Source organism: Aspergillus clavatus, genomic scaffold, assembly GCF_000002715.2.
Source record: "Aspergillus clavatus NRRL 1 1099423829736 genomic scaffold, whole genome shotgun sequence".
NCBI lineage: Eukaryota > Fungi > Ascomycota > Eurotiomycetes > Eurotiales > Aspergillaceae > Aspergillus > Aspergillus clavatus.
The window spans coordinates 35,295-55,845 of NW_001517111.1; the positions used below are offsets into that span (position 1 = coordinate 35,295).

At 47.0% G+C, this 20,551-nt stretch overlaps 7 protein-coding genes across 7 annotated transcripts; 3 read left to right on the forward strand and 4 right to left on the reverse strand.

Annotated features, from left to right (window-relative positions):
* Positions 1–443: 443 nt before the first annotated feature.
* ACLA_057300 (Zn(II)2Cys6 transcription factor) lies at positions 444–3,479 on the reverse strand (the record flags this gene model as incomplete). The annotated part of the gene is made up of 8 exons (XM_001276499.1): positions 444–765; positions 818–1,278; positions 1,335–1,888; positions 1,939–2,220; positions 2,283–2,624; positions 2,680–3,207; positions 3,283–3,327; positions 3,425–3,479. The coding sequence occupies 8 exons, from the start codon at positions 3,477–3,479 to the stop codon at positions 444–446; spliced, it is 2,589 nt and encodes an 862-aa protein (XP_001276500.1).
* A 2,455-nt stretch (positions 3,480–5,934) lies between these two features.
* Positions 5,935–6,632, forward strand: ACLA_057310 (iron-sulfur cluster assembly protein CIA2; the record flags this gene model as incomplete). The annotated part of the gene is made up of 2 exons (XM_001276500.1): positions 5,935–6,163; positions 6,259–6,632. 2 exons carry the CDS (start codon positions 5,935–5,937, stop codon positions 6,630–6,632), a joined length of 603 nt encoding a protein of 200 aa, XP_001276501.1.
* Positions 6,633–6,811: 179 nt separating this feature from the next.
* ACLA_057320 (116 kDa U5 small nuclear ribonucleoprotein component) lies at positions 6,812–9,980 on the reverse strand (the record flags this gene model as incomplete). Its single annotated transcript, XM_001276501.1, has 4 exons — positions 6,812–7,374; positions 7,462–9,690; positions 9,747–9,895; positions 9,961–9,980. The coding sequence occupies 4 exons, from the start codon at positions 9,978–9,980 to the stop codon at positions 6,812–6,814; spliced, it is 2,961 nt and encodes a 986-aa protein (XP_001276502.1).
* An 820-nt stretch (positions 9,981–10,800) lies between these two features.
* erg10B (acetyl-CoA C-acetyltransferase) lies at positions 10,801–12,259 on the forward strand (the record flags this gene model as incomplete). The annotated part of the gene is made up of 5 exons (XM_001276502.1): positions 10,801–10,865; positions 10,936–10,985; positions 11,043–11,118; positions 11,180–11,669; positions 11,741–12,259. 5 exons carry the CDS (start codon positions 10,801–10,803, stop codon positions 12,257–12,259), a joined length of 1,200 nt encoding a protein of 399 aa, XP_001276503.1.
* A 612-nt stretch (positions 12,260–12,871) lies between these two features.
* On the reverse strand, positions 12,872–14,121 carry ACLA_057340 (putative ZIP family zinc transporter; the record flags this gene model as incomplete). The annotated part of the gene is made up of 2 exons (XM_001276503.1): positions 12,872–14,025; positions 14,085–14,121. The coding sequence occupies 2 exons, from the start codon at positions 14,119–14,121 to the stop codon at positions 12,872–12,874; spliced, it is 1,191 nt and encodes a 396-aa protein (XP_001276504.1).
* A 3,098-nt stretch (positions 14,122–17,219) lies between these two features.
* ACLA_057350 (uncharacterized protein) lies at positions 17,220–17,805 on the forward strand (the record flags this gene model as incomplete). The annotated part of the gene is made up of 4 exons (XM_001276504.1): positions 17,220–17,465; positions 17,517–17,575; positions 17,637–17,701; positions 17,753–17,805. The coding sequence occupies 4 exons, from the start codon at positions 17,220–17,222 to the stop codon at positions 17,803–17,805; spliced, it is 423 nt and encodes a 140-aa protein (XP_001276505.1).
* Positions 17,806–18,169: 364 nt separating this feature from the next.
* On the reverse strand, positions 18,170–19,988 carry ACLA_057360 (putative LMBR1 domain protein; the record flags this gene model as incomplete). Its single annotated transcript, XM_001276505.1, has 3 exons — positions 18,170–18,306; positions 18,360–19,367; positions 19,439–19,988. 3 exons carry the CDS (start codon positions 19,986–19,988, stop codon positions 18,170–18,172), a joined length of 1,695 nt encoding a protein of 564 aa, XP_001276506.1.
* Between the last annotated feature and the right edge of the window lie 563 nt (positions 19,989–20,551).

Genomic DNA, 20,551 nt, shown 5'->3' on the forward strand with positions numbered 1-20,551 from the left:
ACCTGTACAAGCAGCATCGAGATATCTTCATTGCCAGCACAGGCGAAGATCCCAATAAGAAGTTCATTACTTGTCCATTTTGTATGTGTATTATGCATATCTTTATCCACCCATTCCATGTTTAACCCACAAAGTGCCCTGTGGCGATATGGATTTGGAAGATAATCAGGAGCCAGTCCTGACAATCAATACTGGTCAAGGCCTTCCTCCCAGGCTGCTGCAGACTCCAGAAATGTTCAAAGCCAAGCAACAAGTGCAGGCATTTATACCTGCCTTCCAGCACTTTTTTGCAAGAGCCACAGTCATTAAATTGACACCAAATTCTTTCCAAGATGGTGCCTCATTATACCTTGTAAATGGTTCATCATATATAGGCTGGAACATCCAACCTGAGAGAGTATATAGACCGATCAGTATGGAGAAAGAGATAGTATTGCTGAATATCATCGTTGACGCTTTGTACTGCTTTGCTCTCCGGTATCAAGTGACTGGTTCCACCTCCGCTTCAAGCCGTTGGGATCGTACACGCTAGCAACGCTCTGCTGCCAATCACGTGCCGTTATCAAGACTTGTTGTCCACTGAAATGGGACTGGGACTGGGGAAGGGTTTGGGATGTTGCAAGCGAAGATATCTTCGCATGTGTCTCATAATGAACGGGAAACTGGTGCGGTAGAATATTCAATTGCGTAGAGCTCTCCAGCCCCATCGGCGGTGAATGCGTAGTCGGCGCTGATGGGCCGACCGGAAAAGCCATGTCCCACTGGCTAGGCAAGATGTTAGCATAAGAGAACTTCATGGACAGATTGGCGTTCATACTTGATAATTCGAGTAGGATCCCAACTGTTTTCATCGACTAAAGGAGCATCTATTGATTGATTCGAGGGTTGATGTGGTGCAAGATGACTCTCATGCTGGTGTTGGAAGGAGTCCGACTTGGCTTCTTCAGTGCGGGCTGATATTGGGGAGGTCACTGGATAAACGGAATAGCCCACTCGGTTCTGTATGCTGCTCGAGAGTTGGCTCAATTGAGGATGATAGGACGAATCGAGTGGTGGGCTGGGATGATATGGTTCCGAAGGACTACCATAAGGAAAAGTAGACTTGAGTTCGAAAGGACGATTGATGTTGGCGGAAAAAGCAAGTCGCAAGGAGTCTATCTGCGCTCGTAGTTCGGGCATTGGCCAAGCAGACGAGCATGTCTCGAGTATACGCATATGTCTCGTGAAATAATCCCTCGCGTCGGCATGAAAGTGGGGGTCTGGAGATGTTATAGCAATCTTCCCATAATCAGTCAATCATTCCAATACCAGATAGTCATCGGTGCCACACTCACTAGATGCAACATTGTGCATGTCAAGATGCTATATATCGAGAAGTTGATACCTCTTTGCATGAATAGAAGCCCCGGCAGGCCATAGCGATCTAGAATAGCTTCTTGAAGCCTACAAAGACTCTTGGCAGAAGAGTAGCATAACGCCATGTGAATCTTCCACCCTCCTCCGGCCGTAAAAGACTTGGAGGCGAGCAATTGTGGTCGATGTAATAGGATGATCCCTAAGTGGCAATGTGAGTGCATATTTGCCACAAAATGTGAGGGGATCCATGGCGATGATCCATCACTAGGATATGTTATCTGTAAGTCCGATGGAAGGCCCCGGAGCCAATCTGTGAAAAGAGGATTCTTTTCCACAAGTCTAGGATTGGCCCCCCAGTCCTTATCCTTCTTGATTTTATGATATATATCAGTGATCAAGCGAATGTGGTAGGCGTTTCTCACAAAGTAGGCATATTGTCTGGAGCGATCGATCTCAAACTGGTCGAGGCCCTGGATATCCAGATTTGGACTCATATCTACTGTCTCCGGATCCACGCCATAGTCCGACCGACCTGCGGAGGTCAGCCAATGCCTGTGAGATGTTGTGGTTCGTAAAACTTACCCTGCGGTGCACCGATCATGACTTCAACAACCAAGAGGGCTTGCCAAACTCTGATTTGTACAAGGCACTCCACTGTGTCCATTTCGCAGGACTTGCCTTCGGCGTGGACGTTGTAATGATCATGAATGTCCAAGTCTTTTGCCATTGAAACAATAGTCTTCACAGTTTGCCATGAGCGGTAATAGTAGCCTTTCTTTGGCAAAGATTCTCGGGCTTTGAGAAGCAAGAGCAAAGCTTGGATTGTGCTGAGGCGCGGCACATCCATGAAGCTAGATTCATGCCCTGCCCACATGCTAACATCAGTTTTTGAGATCCCTGAGCGCATAAGATAAAAGAAGTCTTACTGTTAGCTAGAGCGAGCCATTGCGCTCCCTGTGCAGGATCATCCGATAATCTACCAGCACAAGCAAAAAGTGCCTCAAGCAGCAAAGGAGATATCAAGCTTCGTTCATTTTGCCATTGAAAGTAAAGATGAGCTCGATGAACAACAGGAACATAGGGATGTATGTCATTGAAGTAGAGTTTGAGATACTTCATCACCTCATTATCTGGCGGCATTAGTTCCGGAGGGATGCGTATGATCGATCCCGCACCGGTACTCAAGGGTGGCAATCTCTCCTCAATATCGTCCTGAATTGGGGCTCCGGCTTCTACTCGGTCTTTGCGCTGTTGTCGAATGTAAGGCGCTTCATCGAAAGATCAGTAGTCTTCAGGCCCTATAGTCAACATGATTGAACTCACCAATACCAGTTTCATCGATCCTCAATTCACCAAGGACTTCGCTGAGGTTCTCGGCAGTAGTTGACTGCTCGTCATCGGCAAACATACTGGTAGTTGTATTTTCCAAGCCTTGATTTGGTGTAGCAGAGAACATCTGTGGGTGTTGATAGTTGCTACTTGATGTGGGTAAATGCGGTGGTCGTATCTCATAGAAGTTGGACTGGCCACGATCCGACGGAATATACTGAGATAACAGTCCAACTCCATCGTTATATGAAGTAGCATGTCCGACAGCAGGTTGGCTCCCATTGGCAAGGTTTTGTGGTATGGAGTATGGATGATGTGTTGAAGTGGCCGCTTGCGACGCACGCAAAGAACTTAGCGAGGAAGATTCGGGATTCTGAGTAGAGGAGACTTCGTTCTCTTGCCCAATGGTTGGTGGTACACATACGAGCTTCAGTCGGGTACATGCTGAACACGGCCAAGTGTTAGTGGTGGCAGCGTCACACTTAATTTTCCGTTTCCTGCAGCCGTTGCAGGCTCGCATTACTAGTGACATATAGTTCAGCAAATATTCTCTGGAGCGTGCCGTAGGAAGGACGGAGCAGAGAAGATGTCACTGACCTTTCAGGCGTTTGTGTCTATTATGTTCATCGACGAATACATAGTCTATATGAGAGAACATTAGATCAAATCTCCAGAAAGATTTGACCACGTTTTGCGGCCGCAATCCAAGTGATATTAGTTGAGTTAAAAGAGGACTTACTCTTATGACCCTCTCGGGGAGGGCCAGTTGGAGGCACAAAAGGGTAGCCTTGCATTGTGATACTTCCAGAGGGCACAGATCGCAATAAAGACCCTTGCCAACCAAAGATAAACAGAGAGATGGGATAGTCTTCTGGGATTCTTTCTTCTGCTCTTTGCAAGAATGCTAGGTCAAAATTGGTCCCAAGGCCCGCCTTGTCTGGAACAACCAGCACGGTAAAAATAGATACACAGAGTTTCCAGCTCCGGTAGGTTATAGCTGAGGAGAGTGCGAGAGGTCTTCTGTATTAGTCTTCAGATCACATCTGATGTCCAAGTACTTCTTAAACGTGCATCGCATTGATTTCGCCGAAATAGTTTCACCAGGAGTGATGAAAGCCTTCCCGTGGAGTCAGAGAAGAGATAGTATTTGAGTGCTTGACTTGGATGAAAATTAGAATCCAAGCTTAATGGATATATGGCGAAAGACGATCCTTGGATGTTTTCTGTGCAAATCCCAGCTCTCTTCTGACTTCTGTTTTTTGGCACTCTCTGCTCCTGGTGCTAGAATTCTTGCAGCAGCTGTAGATTCCAACGTGTATCGTGACCGTGATCAATGGGTTGTCCACAGTACGCGGTATGATAAATGTCTCAATAAAAAGACCACAATGTTGAGTCAGTCTCCTCTGGTGAAATCCTTAAGGAGATGACAATGGTCTTATTTTTCATCTCCTTGGATAGGCACAACGTGTCAACTTGAAGTAGGGAGATTCTGCCGATGGAAGGAGGGCCTCAGTCCCTGGCGATCAAAAGGTTGAAGGTTGGGGATTGCACTAAACATATCTCCAGTCAAAGATCAGCCACTCATCCATGAAAAGAGATCAATGGGAATCGATAAATAGATGCGCATACAAACACGCGGTGTCATAATTGCGGAATGAACACAATGGGCAATGTACAGTTTAATGAGGAGAGAACACACACATGGTCTCGTGGAGCTTGAAACGCGCAAGCGCACAGGAATGGAGGATACGAGTAAGAAATTCGTGAGGAGATTAGATGTAGCTGGGAAGCTCATGAAGAAGGGGTAGATAGGAGATAAGCGACCCGGGCCTTACAGCTGTGAAGAGAAAAGAGCAATATGGAAGCCTGGGCAGCTTGCATTGCAGTTCAACACCATCCGCATATCATTGAAATCGCGGCAGGCGGCTGGCGAGGAAGAATCGCATGAGTTGGACTGGATGCCGCATTCAACTGGCAACACCCTTGGATGGGTTTACATGCAATGGAGAATAAGCAGGAGGAGGTTTGCGATTCTGACGCAAGCTATTAGAAAGGGCTAGTGAGGGAATAAACCGAATGACTAGAGAGCAGATATTGCCAGGTGGAAGAAAATACCACCAACGCCACGGGACCTCAAATGTGGAATTTGATGATCTTGGTTTCTCCGCGAAGATAGACAAGCTGCACGTTAACAACCTCCTCTGATTCTTGGCACCTTATTATCTGTCTCTGAGTCTTGAGGGGAGGGGGGGGGTTTCGGGGAATTCGAGTTCGACTGGAATAAGCATGTATTGCGGGGCGCAGCACAGCAAGCGATGAAGGAGTTAAATGATGAATCGATCAATTGCCGGATAGATAGAGTACAGACATGGATACCGACTGATAATTGATGGAGGGATGCTGGACGTAAGAGCACAAGAGACCGAGAGTACGGATCAAGTGAAACTAGACTCGTACTGTAGACACCAGATAGTAGTTATTTAAAATTCTAAATACTACTACACTTTGTCTTGGAGAGATTTGTAACTTGTAAGGCAGGTATGGACTACGGAGTAGGTACGGATACCTAATGTAGGTACTGTGCATAGCATAGAGATTTATAGTTAAGTTAGTTGGTAACTTACTACTACTCAGGGCTGTCTCCTACACAGTACTGTATTATTGGATCAGAATCAATCGCCTTAGAAGTTGAGGGGCTGCCGCAGAAATCTGCACTTGTGTGTATGTATTCCGTATCCCGTACAATTTCCCAGTGCGTCAATACCTCACAATGCCATTACCTCTGGTATTATGCGAGATGTACCTAGTGCATACTGTCAAGAGCAGTTCCATGTTGCGTTGGTAGACAGTCTTTTTAGGGGGGTTTTCTTTGTTGGCGCGATCGAAGCAACTCTCGAGGCAACTCTGAGGAATCAGGTGATTGAAGACTCGTATGGTATTTGTGTAGAAGTTGGATACTGGCGATGTTTCTGATGACTTCTATGAAAGTCCCATATACGCACAGTTGACTTAAGATGATCCATCCATACTGCATTATGTCCTCATGATTATTCTTTCCTTCCTGTATGTACCTTTGTTTTGGGTGCTACATACTTTAACAACATATGGTAATGTAGGCTAGCCCTCATAAGCCTTCCTTATCAACCATGTCATGATTTATCTTTGCCACCTCCTCGTTCAACCGCAATACAACATAATCATTCACTTATCCTGATAGCATCACATACTCTCTATTAATTATAGTTCACAATGGCCTCAGAAATACAAAATTCCAATCCCATCATTCTGAGCCCCTCTGATCTTCCAACTCGGTTGCCTGCGACTTCACAGAAGCCTAACGGTTTTGGAGGTGGGGTATTCAGTCCTACTCTACGATATTCTGCGACTTTGGGCGACGCCTTTTCTGTCAACACGTACTCGGAGCCTGAGAGCGATGATTATTTACTAGAAGAGCCTATAGATGAACAAGAGATTTTCGGTATGGCTTCAAGCACCTATCCCTATGGGGGGTCTTACCACCCTTTTTCCACCTCAGAAAAGCAAACATGATTCAGCTTCTAATCAGATTTCTAGACCTCATATCCACCATATCTGACCCCGAGCATCCTATATCCCTAGGGGCCTTAGCCGTTGTCTCACTTTCAGACATCAGCATCAAGCCATCGCTACCGCATGTGCCTGATTCGCCTCTTCGCACTATCACCGTTCTCATTACCCCGACCATAACACATTGTAGCCTGGCCACAGTTATAGGGCTCGGTGTGCGTGTTCGGCTTGAGCAGTCACTCCCACTTCGATTTCGCGTTGATGTGCGGATCAAGGAAGGCACCCATAGTACTGCTGACGAAGTCAACAAGCAACTAGCCGATAAAGAAAGAGTCGCTGCTGCTCTAGAAAATGGGACTCTGATGGGTGTCATCACCAAGATGCTGGAAACGTGCCAGTAACTTTGGCATTCGGCAGTACTGCAACTGAATCAAAGGTAGATCCCCTATTCTGACCGTTGCAATCATCTTGTATTCGTATGGCTCCAGGCCGGTTCAATGGCCTACTGCGCCAGGATAACACTATAACTACATGTTTTGATACTGAACCTGTCGCAATTATCAAACAGATAAGGACTCTGTCAAGAGTCCAAGACGCCACTCTCCTTCAAACCTTTCCACAATTCTGGTTCCAAGAATTTACTGATTGTGACGTCCTCCGCCAAGCCTTTTCGCCTTCTTGTTTTCAGCACAAAATCTCGGGCCGTCGCCATGGCAGGTGCCATCTCGAGTGGCTTTATTTTGACTTCGCGGTCTAGCGGGTCACCTGGGACAACATTCCATTTGTCGAAGACGAGGCTGACCGCGGCTTGGCCTTGGGTGTGGATCCTGAGATCCGTCTCAAATCCAAAAGAGTCTATGACTGGAATCAGACCGCGCACCGTGTATAGCGGCGTCCCGGCGATTGGCCCATCTGAAAGGACATGACCTCTCCTGCGTGAAAGTACTGTATATACCGAAGCAACAGCGTCTGCAGGTCCTGTCATGGTGCACGAATAAATAGGTTCCATCAAGCGAGGAGATGCCATGAGGAAGGATGAATAAATGGCACGTCGGGTTGTGGGAATTATCTGGCCACCGCCTCTATAAATGGCTTGGTCTGCTAGCGTCACGTCCGTGAGTCTGAACTTTGTATTCCGAATCGCTATGTCCAAGTTAGCCCCCGCCTCGTGCTGGCAGATCGATACCAAGCACATAAACCTGGAAAGAGTGAATGATCAAAACGACTTACGTTCCTCACAAAGAGGACCCTCCCGAGTCCCCCAGCTGAAGCCTTGCGTGATAGAGTCTCTAACGCTCCCAAGTAGTTTCTTGTCGACTTGCGATGGTAGTGTGTCGTCTTGTAGAATGTTCGGGCCCATTTCATCTGGGCCAAAAGCCCAGATACTTCTGGCCGCAAGCTTGTCCCAGTCGTACCGCTCTTCAAAGAATTTCGCCACTTTGCGAATTGGATCCTTGATGCTGACTTTGCCGCTTTCAATATCTTCAGCGATTCCATCATCCAAGGGCTCAGCGATCATGGTAATCTTGTTTTTCTTATTCGGCGTGATGGAATAGCACATTATGGCAGAGGTCTCCACAACAGTTTCGCAGAAACGAGTGACAGGATCAGATACTTTGATTTCCATCTCCGAATATAGTCTTCGGAGATCGTGTAGTACGCAGTCCATGTAGAGCTCTCCTGTTCCCAGCACCACATGCTCACCAGACTCTTCTACCTTGGTTGAAATGAGTGGGTAGCTTTTGTTAACCTTGCGTAGGCCGTCAAGCATTTTCGGAAGCTCCGATGGATTGACCGGCTCTACTGCGACCTTGAAGACAGATTCCGTCATATGACGGATTGGCCGGAAGATATGTGCTTCTTCATCGTCCTCAAACTTGATAGGGACGATAGTGGCTGTCTTCACAATGGAGTTCTCCACACCACCCAGTAGAACTAGGTTTCCAGCAGAAACACCGCTGGTTGGAATGTTATAGCAGGTTTCAGCAATCCATGTATCTGAGATGGTTGCAGTTACCATATCCTCCTCATCTTCAGGAGTATAGCCCTCGCCCAGCACCCGAACTTGCTGACCAGGCTGAGCTGTACCACTCATGACCCTGCCAAGAGCATGGAAGGTCGAGGCATCCGTGCTGGCGAAAAGTTTAGTGACATGGACAATTAGGGGGCCGTCTGCGTCACATGCTTTCATGGCGGCCGCAGCTTTTGTATCCAGTGGACCGGTATAGTATCTGTCGAGTTGCCTTTGAGCTCCTTCTACTGGGGAGGGAATATGCCGTACGAGCATATCCACAAAGCCGGTGGCCGGACCAAAAAACTCTCGACAAACCAAGTTCAATAGCACCCTTGCATCCGACTTGAGTTGCGACGGTTTCAGATTGATACCCACGCTGGCAAGGGTCTCTTTCAAATCCTCCGGACTTTCACTTATTGTGTGGGAATAGAGTTTGTAGATAGGCTCCAGAACGAATTTAACGAAAGTCCGTTTGGATTTCTCTTCCACTCCTCTTCGCGTGAATTTGCGACTGTTCGGATTGAAGAAGATATCTCCCCAGAGGCGCATAGCAAAGTCAGATGTTTCAACTTGTGGGTAAGTCTCAGCATACATTTTAGCAAATGATTGGAGGGTAAAACACCACCCCATAGAGGCGCACGCGAAGGCAACATTCCCTTTCTCGGGGCTGAGCCGATTCTTTTGCCCTTGCCCAGGTAGAACTTTCTCAATGATTGTGTTCACCTCCTCAATCACATGTTTCAATTTGAAGTAAGCGTCATTTGGTGGTATTTTCAGCTCCAGAATTAGTCGATCCATCTTGTTCACAACCATCGTCATGGGGAGGCCTTCCAGCACGGCATGTTTGATGATCTGTTCCGTATTGGCCTGCACACCTTCAACAACATCAACGACCAGCACCACACCGTCAGCGAGTCGAGACGATGCAGCAACCTCGTCCACAAAGTTCACATGCCCCGGAGTGTCAAGGATGTTGAAGAGATGAGACTTCCCCTTGGTGCCCTGAAGCACTAATGTCATGGGGGCCGATTTGATCGAAAGGCCCCTCTCTCGTTCCAGAAAATGGACGTCAGTGTATCGGAGCTGTTCCTCCTTCCGTCTGCCTACCCGCTTCTCCAGACGTTCTGTCAGATCATGCGTTTGCGTGACAAGCATGTCCATAAAGGATGTCTTTCCATGATGTAGGTGGCCGACGATTGCGACATTCCTGACTTGCTCTGGAAATTGAAGCAAATCCGTCATGAATTGCCGGGAGAAATGAACGGGCGGCAGCTCAGCCTCTTCAATGGCGAACTTCTTCTGCTGGACGGGTGCAATTATAGGTTGCGAGAGCGGCTGTGAATCTTCCTCCTGGACTAAAGTTTCCACGTTGGGACCGTACACTTGTTGCGCGCTCGGGTAGTATTGTTTATCTTCATGTAGGACAACCGCGTTGGAGGGACCCTCTACAATCAGGATTAGAACCATTTTAAAAAAGATTGTGGCTCAAAGAGTGACCTACCATCAACCTCCATCAATTGATGCTCAGTTGTGTTATCTTCTTCCTCATCCTCCCCAAAAGCCTCGTCGAAAGCGAAAGCCTGTTGCTTGAGCTCTTCATGCTGGTCATCCTCATCCGAGTCCGCAGGCTCCCCAATGTAATTGCCAAACCTAGCGTCAATGTTAGTTAACCAGCACTTTTGGGCTTCGAAAAATTGGGCCCGGATATGTCATACTCATCGTAAAGATCATCCATGGTGCTGATAGGAACCTCGGAACTCGACTGAATTGAGCCCCGATGTTGAAACGGACGCTGTGTTCGCTCAATTCAGAAAAGCTCTTCTGAGCACTCGGAAAGTTGAACAAAGAGGGTTTGGCGGTAGGCCTGAGCTTGGCGGTGGCTGTCTGCTTACTCCGGGAGTCACCTTGGGGGTCGCTGTAGTTCCGACGCTCTAAAATCTTAGTGTTGTGCTGTTCTTCTGAAAAAGTGGGGTACCTAACCTGATATGGTGGCCACTATATGATTCTAAGTACTCCTCCATAGTCCATACACCTCCGAAACAACGTCTTTCATACACTCAACCTCACCTACACTTAAAACTTGTTAAAGATATTAAGCTTTCATAGCAACCTATCTGGCTATGTGAATCTAGTTTATTTATATCTATTAGTTTACTGGATACTTATTATCTACGAAGCACATTATCTTTAACTTAATATGTGTACTTTGATTTACATGGTGGTTACTATACGATATTAGGTAGCCTCGCTTCTCGCGGGAGACGGCGCGCCGCTAAAATTTTAGAGCGTCTGAACTACAGCGACTCTCCCCTTATTCCTGTTGCACCACTGCGAATCGGCCCCCGCTCGACAACATAAAAAGAGAGCCCTCCCGTAATCATTCTCCCGACGATCCCTCCATATCTTCGGCCATCCTTCTTTGCTATCGTTCCGAGTCGCGATTGTTCCAACCGGCTGTCTGAGATCTACGAAAAAGCGTGCTAAGACTAGACGCTCTCCGAATCCTTTTGCACCGCAACTAGCAGCTCAACAATCTTGAACTGCAAACCACCACCATGTCTTCGCTCCCGCCTGTTTATATAGTCTCCTCTGCCCGAACTCCTGTGGGGTCCTTCTTGGGGTAAGCATAGTCTCTGCTCCCATCGTAAATTTGAAAAGGATTGAGACTGATCCAGATTGCTTTCCTAAAGCTCTCTTTCAAGCTTGACTGCCCCACAGCTCGGTTCTCACGCTATCAAAGGTATGTCGACCTGACTCGAAAGTCATTTGTGAGCTCTTAATTGATAGGGTGACATAGCTGCTCTTGCTAAAGCCGAGGGACTTCAGCCTTCGGATGTTCAGGAGGTCTTTTTTGGCAATGTTATTTCCGCCAAGTAAGTTGAATCCCTGTCCTGATCATACCATTTTCCTGAATCATGCTGTTAACTATTGAAGTGTTGGACAAAATCCTTCTAGGCAGTGCGCACTCGTTGCAGGCCTCAAGGAATCAACCGTATGCACTACCGTTAACAAGGTCTGCGCATCCGGCCTGAAGGCAATCATTCTTGGAGCTCAGACCATCATGACTGGAAACGCTGATGTCGTTGTGGCTGGTGGCACCGAATCAATGTCAAACGCACCGCACTACCTTCCTAATATGCGCACTGGAGCTAAATATGGCCATCAGACACTGGTTGATGGTATCATGAAGGATGGCCTGATGGATGCAGGAAGCCAGGAACTTATGGGCCTTCAAGCAGAGGAGTGTGCTCAGGATTATGGATTTAACAGAGAACAACAGGACGATTACGCTATTCGCACGTACCAGAAGGCCCAAGCAGCTCAGAAAGCTGGCCTGTTCGATGATGAGATTGCCCCGATTCAACTTCCTGGATTCAGAGGAAAACCAGGTGTCACTGTCTCACAGGATGAGGAACCCAAAAATGTATGGATGCCCCGACGGATGAACCGCTTATGAGGCTATTGCTTATGGCAAGCTAACCATGTGTTCTTTAGCTCAACGCCGAGAAACTCCGAAGTATCAAGCCTGCATTTATCCCTGGTTCTGGGACAGTGACGGCACCTAACTCTTCTCCTCTCAATGATGGTGCTGCTGCTGTTGTCCTCGTTTCAGAGGCCAAGTTGAAGGAACTTAACCTAAAACCCGTGGCCAAAATCCTCGGATGGGGAGACGCCGCTCAGCAGCCCAGCAAATTCACCACGACCCCTGCCCTCGCAATTCCCAAGGCCCTAAAGCATGCAGGTGTCGATCAGGACGCAATTGATGCTTTTGAGATCAACGAGGCTTTTAGCGTTGTTGCCCTTGCTAACATGAAATTACTTAATATTCCTGAGGAAAAGGTCAACATCCACGGCGGAGCGGTAGCCATTGGTCACCCTGTTGGTGCTAGTGGCGCACGTATCTTGACCACTCTGCTCGGGGTCCTGAAGGCGAAAAAAGGCAAGATTGGATGTGCTGGGATCTGTAATGGTGGTGGTGGAGCCAGTGCTATGGTTGTTGAGCTCCTTGAATAAGCTCGAAATTCGTCTATGTCCTGACCGAGTATATGGGTGCGCATATATGTCTTTTTGGATTAATTTTCACATAGACATGTTTCCATCTATATCATGTGCCTGAGATCTGAGCGTACCGGTTAAATTCTGATAATAGATTTCCTGCCACCAGAGCAAATGGGTTACATATCCAAGAGGGCAAGAGCCGCATGTAGTAAATGATCTACTTTATTGTTGGTAAATCAAGCTCCATAGCTCTCAGGCTCAACAAAATAGCAAGTGCGCGCGCACCTGTCCCGCACCCACCCACCCTTGTGGCCCTGGCATGGTAGATGCAGCGCCATCTCGAAGCCTGAAGAGTATTTCGGACAGAAATCTGTGTCATAGCGTGAGGATGCCTTGCGGTCTGCAAATCTTGCTCTAAGGTATATGCTTTACCAAGAAATGGCAACCCTGGACTCAGTTTACCCAGCAGGTGCTGATGCAGAACAAGACGCAATGACAACGAGCCATCTACCAAAAATCAAATATCTAACCTGTTATTGTCCATCCGAGTCTATTAGCTATACACTGTCTCTCTATTGATGTCTAGGGAAGGTCAATATGATATAGTAGGCAATGACCGCTCAGAGTTTAGGCGAATGCGCCGACCAATGCCATCAGCAATGCTCCGCCTGCGACGGCCACACAAGCCTCGATACGCCTGCGACCTCTGAGTGTCGCATAGCTAGACTCGCTGAGGAAATCCTCCGCAAGGAGTTCCACAAGTCCAGCGAACAGCAGGAGCCCACTACTGATTGCATTGGTAATGCCAACCATCAAAAGACCCGCAGTGCTCGCCGGGTCATACAGATTATGTAGGACTAGGCCAATAGCTTGGCCAACTGGCGTGGTTGTTCCATAAGCCAGAGACATGAGCCATGGTTTCATAGATGACGGCGAAAAGAGATCTGGTATCAAGGAGGCGATCCGTGACCCAAGGGCAAACCCCTCGAATGTTTGATGAAAGCATATTGCCACAAGAAGAACAACAAACGATGTTCCTGTCGCAACACTGAGAGCCATGCCGATGAAAATACTATGGAAAAGGATACCAGCTTCGAGCAGTAGACATTGTAGTAGCTGGCGCCGAGGACTCTGTGAGGGCAACTTAGGGGGTGTTTGCCCAGCCAAGTCCTGTGGCTGAGAATCATGACAGCGAGAATTGGAGTCCCCAACTCCACGGACGCTGTGATAGTTGTGAACAGGTTCGCTGTTTTCCAGATCTGGACTGTCCTCTTCGTGGTATAAGGGCGAGTTCTTGCCCTGTCCATGCTTGGGCTCTGGTGAGGTTCGGAGCAAGGAGCCAGATTTCTGCTGGGGGATGTCCGTCTGGCTGTTTGACTGAATGGCGCCAAGACGAAGGTCGTCCGCTGCACCGTGAGAGTCAAGCCTCAAATAATCGGCGTTGTTGCTCGTAGATTCAATGGAATCTCGCGCAGTGCTGCTGATCAAATGATCATACTCGCTTCCATGAACATGACCGGCACCTTTCATGGCGAAGAACATCTCTACAACGACAACGACGAAGACGGAGATCATAGCCACAAATCCAGCCATAGCACGATAGCTCTCACTCCAAAATCGAGGAAGACAGGGGTCTGTCAGAGAGATGAACGCCGTAGGTAGTAAATGAACAAAGGCCGTGGCGATCAGCACCCCAGTTCCAAAATGCCTGGAGATGAAGAGAAAGTGCCGCGGTATTGGTAGGCGTGGAAACCGGCGGGCGAGGACGGGGAATGAACATGCTTACTGAAGATAAGCAGATGTAAAAAAAAGGATTGTCTATGAAGGGGACAAGATCTACCTAGTGTGCTCAGGACCAAGATGAGGAATAGTGCCATCACATGGATTGGTGTGTTATATGCGCCCTTTTCTTTTGAACCACATGCTGCCTTGTCGTCGTTGAAGCTTCGAGCCCCGTTTCTGCGCGTAAGTTCCGTTCGGAGGATATAATCAGGTATATCGGTCACAGAAGCAAAAGTGTAATCCAAGGCTAAAATTTTGATTGTTAGCCGGTTGATTCATAGACAGTCTCGATTGTGCCTTGAAGGAGCATCGATGGTTTGTAAGATACATACCAGATAATGCCGGGTCAGCGTGAGACAGCCACGTCGTTTGGCTCATCTTGTTGTCTTTGAGCCTTCTATATTCCGATCACATCCATGACCCGACCAATATAGATACTTATTCTGCCACTATTATGGTTCCTCAAGGAATACCCCAATCTAGGCCGTAATCCTTACCGACCTGAATAACGTCACAGTGACAGTGACAGGCTGTTGAATATAAGGGTAATTGGACCTGAGGAAGCTTTATAGTGGACAATGATATCAAGCAAATTATTCACACGAAGGAAAGTAGAAAGTCCAATTTTTGATAGGAATACAATTAAGGGAAGTCAGCAATCATGCGGCATCGGGTTGACTGGATAACAATTATCCGATAGAGGTTCAGATAAGGTACTGTTGTCTAATCTTATCAATCTGAAAATCTCCTGTCTAGGTAGTACTCCGTAGGTACTCATAGTAAACCCAACAAAGTATCTGGATTCTAGGTACCTTAGATGGTACCAACTAATCTACCAGCCGACAACTCAGCTAAGGAATGGCAATGGCTGTTCCATGACTCTGAGATATATATATCTGACTGCATTTTGATACATCAGCAAGACCTTATGCGCCTACATCATTCGAATAATACTCTAATGCACAAGGATGACTGCTTGAGAGCATCTATGAGCCGAAACAAAAAAAAATTAGAAAAAAATAGGTTACCGATGTCTCAATTTGGTCCACCCACTCGATCCCCTTGGACGACCGGCGCTGAGGGAGTCTTTGAAGTCCTTGGAACCAGAATTGTCATGTCCCACTGTTGTGTCATTTACTGATCGGGGGTGACCAGCGCCATTCCTATCAGAAGGTGTCTCATCTTGAGAGTCATGCCTTGAAATTACTGACAATCCTTGAAGGGAGACCTTCACCGGCTCTTGGTCATGATCATCCCACTCTTTCTCTTCGAGAAATTCCCATTCCGCACTCGCTATCTCGCCAAGAAGAGTCGATTTTAATTTATCAACAACCTTTGTCGGAGTCGGTAGTTTCCAGGTTTTCATAAATTCCGTACCTTCTGAAGCACTCAAAAATGAATGCACTGTTCCGTGCGAGTAATGTCCCAACATGGGGAACGATTTGACTCTTTGAATAGAAGTCCTCGGGGTGTCTGCGATAGTCTTAACCTTGTGTTGCATTTCACGCCCAGCGAAAGCCCTCATTAAAGTCATGGTTTCTATTGGTGGAGCCACTAACAGCTGCCACATGTTTTTCCCAAAATCGGATAATTCCTCCCAAGAGTCCAATGCCACATTAAGCCCTTGGGTGCGACATAGCCAGGAGATGTCCCAGGCCAATAACGTGACTCCCTCCAGGAAGAGAGCGTAGGTTCCGGTGTCTTCCCGGGCGAGTTTTGGTAGGCCTCGGTCGATGGAAAGAGGTCGAGGACGAGGATGGCGAGAACATGAGTCCACTGCATGTAAAGCTGGTGTGTTAAGAGATTGCAGCTTCGCCTGGGAGAGGGGCGAGTTTGCCTCTCGTTGGACATAAGACCCAGTAGGTATATGTATTATCGCGCTAGGGCAATTCCTGTGAGGAAGTGTGATCTCGGCGGGAAGCCTCAACGATAAGTAATGCGAAACGAGGACGAGAAGATGAGCAATATTGCAAAGAGACGTCGATATTTGACAGGGCGTAGCACCTATAGGCGTATTATTATTATATAGTGATGTGCGTTGAAAGAGATTGCAACTTTCCATTCAATTCTCGCAGTTTTAAAATAGGCACGCCTCCAATATAATATATCTCTTTCATATCATTGCCATTCTTCTGCAATCTCTGTCGTAGGCCATAGAGATTAGCAGCCTCCCTGCAAAGGAAGATCCGAGCCTCTGCTGTCTTGCTATGTAAGGAGTGCCAGAGATGTTCCGTCCGCTTGATGTTGTTCTGAACACCACATAACATGGAGTTTTCTCTGCTCTTGAGCTGGAAGTTTGCTGACTCGGCATCAGATCGTCTTCTTGCCAATGTCAATCGGTGCTGGGAGATTCGCAGTCGCCTTTCTTTGATCACAGACTTGAGTTTCTCAATGTGATGACCGAATTCTTTGAATTTGATTGACGATTGGGCTTGTGCAATGGTGATTCGCCGAATCTCCCAGGATTCAGAGATCTCATTTGGTTGTTGACTCGAGCTGTCCTCATCCTTCCTTGACGAAACAGGATGAGAACCTGAAAGCACCGCATTTTCGATGTGCTGGCCTATGGCTTCTTTCTCCAGTAGGATCCTAGCATATTCGATTCGCAGTCGATATAGCTGGTTGTACGTACATGTAGGACAATGAAAGCGCAGGCGGGGGGTTGGGGAACGAGAACATATCGTACAGTTCATTTCCAGGCGTGCCGTAGGTGTTACTGATGGGTGTTGGCAAGCGGTTCATATTCTCATGCCCCCTGGCGGCTGATCGGTACTCTAGTCCACCTGATTAGCGACACATATACCTGAAAATGGTTATAAAGCCCAAAGGTTCATTCTTCATGACCCCCTGCAGGTTTCATGCGGAAGGTAGCTGTCAGAGGATACGTTGGAGGAGAGCTCCTTTCTCTTGAGACATGGGCGGGAGAACTTGACCAGCAAATAAATGTCACATGATAAGGCAGAGTATGATGCCTAAGGCAAGAATATGCCTTCACTCATCATCATCTTTCTCTGGCTACATATTCCCAAGTCCGAGACTGGAAAATACCGTTAGGATCACCAGGCCATTCAAGCAGTCTTGATTGTAGCAGAAGATACAGCATGGTACGCGCGTGTTATATGAAGACCGTTTGTCTTTATTAAATCCCCTGATCAATGAGTTTCTAAATCGTCTAAACCAAGTACAACGACTCATGATGGACTCAAGGGGCGGAAACCACACAAAAGCCGCCTTTGAGTATAACGAAGGCTCAAACAGAATCTACCAGCAGGAAAAGAACTCCATGAAGGAGCAACCCAACTACCAGGTCAAACAGCAGTCAGCGGAAGATCTTGAACATCTCCCCTGGGAAGAGCTCCAACGGCATTATTCGAACGCTATTGATAAACACAATCAAGCCGAAGAAGAGCTGCGAGCTCGATCTTCAGCATTGCTCGAGGTACCTTGTGTATTTCTAGGCTATCTTTTCTCTCTAACATTGCCTCTTCAGATTTTCATGAATTGGGCACAATCTGCTGTTGTTCGCGATGAGAGCAGAGCTTTGAAAAGGTTTGGGATCGTCACCAACAACACCCTTATTGGTGTTTCGCTATAATTAACCCAAGCTTAGATTCAAGACCCAGACGCAACATGTGCGAAGTTCTGAAGAGAAGCTGGAGAAAAAGAAGCGACACTGTACGATAGAGAGTTCAAATCACCAGAGCCTAGCTAACAATCCTATTCCAGATGCAGATGTAGTGAAGGCTTTCGAAAATGCTCTCGCTCTACTCAATGATTGACTAAAAGTCCTCAGTATCGCGGGCGAAATGTGTCCTCGAAATTGTATACTGGAATGTCCCATCTGGCCAAGTCAACTTGACGATCAATTGCACGTTTGCAAGCTTTGAATGAATTATGGAGATATGCGCGAGAGTCAGCCGAGCTATTAATGCATGTTCACATCGACTTCGTGCTTTTTGATGATGTCATGCCCTCCATTTCTTGCAAGGAATCATGAGTATAGGGGGGTTTTAAACAGCACTATAACTTTAGTCCTTGTCACAATCCTTTAGGATCTAGATCACAGCCACCAAGTGATATTCTATTTGAACAATCCTTCCTACTGTGCCAGAGAGATTCCATCATCAGCGCAACAATGCCGTGCTAAGCGGTATTGATACGTCTACCAGTCCTTGCCAGTAGGCGTTCTTCCTCGGCCTCTTCCGCGTCCTCGTCCAACTGATGCTCGTCAAGTCTGGGTGAGCGAGTGACCGAGACCACGAGGACTAGAAGGTATAGACCTAATGCGGATATCAGCGATGAGTTCCGGATTTTGCAGCCAGAAAAGGTTTACCAAGAAAAATGAATTGTGCCCAGAAAAAAACAGCACCAAAAAATGGAAAATTTGACGTCATTTGATTGAGGAGAGTACTTGCAACGCTTGGTGTGCAAAGGCCATTCGCGCCTATATTTTCTGCTTTTTCAGAGCATGACTTAATGAGATTTCTAGCTCTAGAACAATCAGGTTGCGGCCCAGAAGACACTGGTGGCATGTCACAGAAAGTTTGCGGCCCAAAAGTCGCGTACTGAGGCGCGAGAATCACAGCCACCGAGTAGTTCAAGGCCAATGTGATCAGCATCAGCATTGATGTCAGTAGAAGAAGAGCCTGGGGCGAGGTACGGCCCTTCCGTATTGAAAAGATTTGGATCCAAAGAAATCGAATACCAAATGCAGCAATGCCAACGACCGAGCTGCAGAAGAGAAACAAAACGATTAGTGTGAATATGACATAGTCCACTGGGAATACTCGAGATGATTGAATCAACACCCAATTGACAGGGTTGAAGATATTAACACGCTCAAGTATGTATCCGCAACGGTGTTTGCAAGGCGAATTCATCAGTTTATCGATTGCTGTCACACATAACGATGTCCATAGGAAGAGTGCAGCCAGGAGTAGAACGAAGCCAGCCAGAAGCTTAAACGGATGAAGAACAGCTTCCATCTTGTGGTACACCTTAATCGGCCAGCTTCTTCGCTCTTCTTGAGCTCCTTCAGCTAGGCGCTGTCGACGTGTAAGGGTTCTCTCTTCCCTTACTAGAGAGTCTAATTCCCGCCGGTCTTTGGAGGATAGGAGAGCAGTATCCCCCCCACAGCGCCCGTCTAATTGCCGCTGACGTTCTCGATTAGAATCCAATTGCATGGCCGTAGAAGCAATTAAGGATGGGCTGGAGAAGGACGGAGCTGTCTTCATAAGGAGAACAGGGAGCCTTGCCAGTCCCGAGGACGTGTATATGATATAAAGGCTCAAACCAAGAGTTGTTAATATACCGACCGAGAAAGTTAGAGCATGTTGACCTCCTGAATAACAGTGAGCTCCTTAACAAGGGAAAAATGTTGGGTGTTCAGGATGGATAAGGCTTCCAACTTACGATCTTCGGTAAACAGCCGTCTCAAGAAATCCGAATCATGACCGGCTAGATTTCTCGAGGTAGGGATGAAAAACCCAACCAAAAATAAGACAATTAGTATGGCAACAAAAAACAACGTGTACTTAAAAGCAGCCCAAAACCGTTGGCCAGCAGTCTGCTGGCCTGCCTCGGCAGCTACTTCGTCGTATTCCTCGTACCAGAAATATGTGAAAGGTATTCCGATGAGACACAGGAGAGCATCCACGGTATACAGTGAGTAATACACAATAGTTAATGAAAAGGTGATCTTGTCAACCTCAGCTTGAGTAGCCCAACTTTTCCGCCGGCCAAGAGCAGATGATGTAATTGATGAGACCAAGGCAATGTCTACTGGCAAAAGTAAGACAGTTGCAAGAAGAACAGTGATGGAAATTATGCAAATCAATGTCACAGAAGGGGACCGATCTCTTGGGGTCTGATAAGCACATATAAACGTTGAGGCAACCGCAATCAGAATTGCGATTGCAACGCCATACACAGACCAAATAAGGTAGATCTGTAAGGACTCCATGGCCTAATATCAAACCTCTCGTGCTGCCCAGTTCAGATGAGTACAGGTTTAATCTCCAAGGAAGAGTATGAAGGACCCCGGAGATGATCAACTGTTGATATTAACCACAGACCCGGATGAAACAACTATGGAGCTTATAGAGCAAAACTTACTGCGTCCGAAGGGTTTCTATCCCTGACGATGATAAAAATCGCGATGCTAACAAAAATTACTAATAATGGTACTGACAATTCATAGTTCCCGTAGTTCGCTAACCCTGAGTAACCGGGGGAGGGTTGATAATAGTAGTAGTAGTAGTAGTGATGAAGCTGAAATGCTGTATGTTTGGATATCCACTAGATCTTGTATGACGCGTATTACATCATCAACTGCTAGGTTGTCTCAATGGGTCACGTGGGAGCTTTCTCAGATCAGCCTTTTGTCCATCATAAACACAACCAAAATAAACGGTTTGCATGATAGAATTGGGAGCTCTAGCAATTATTATCAGTCACCTTCATTTTTGCAAGCACTCTACTTTTGTACTTGTTACTGCTCCTGCAATGCATATATCTATCTGTTTG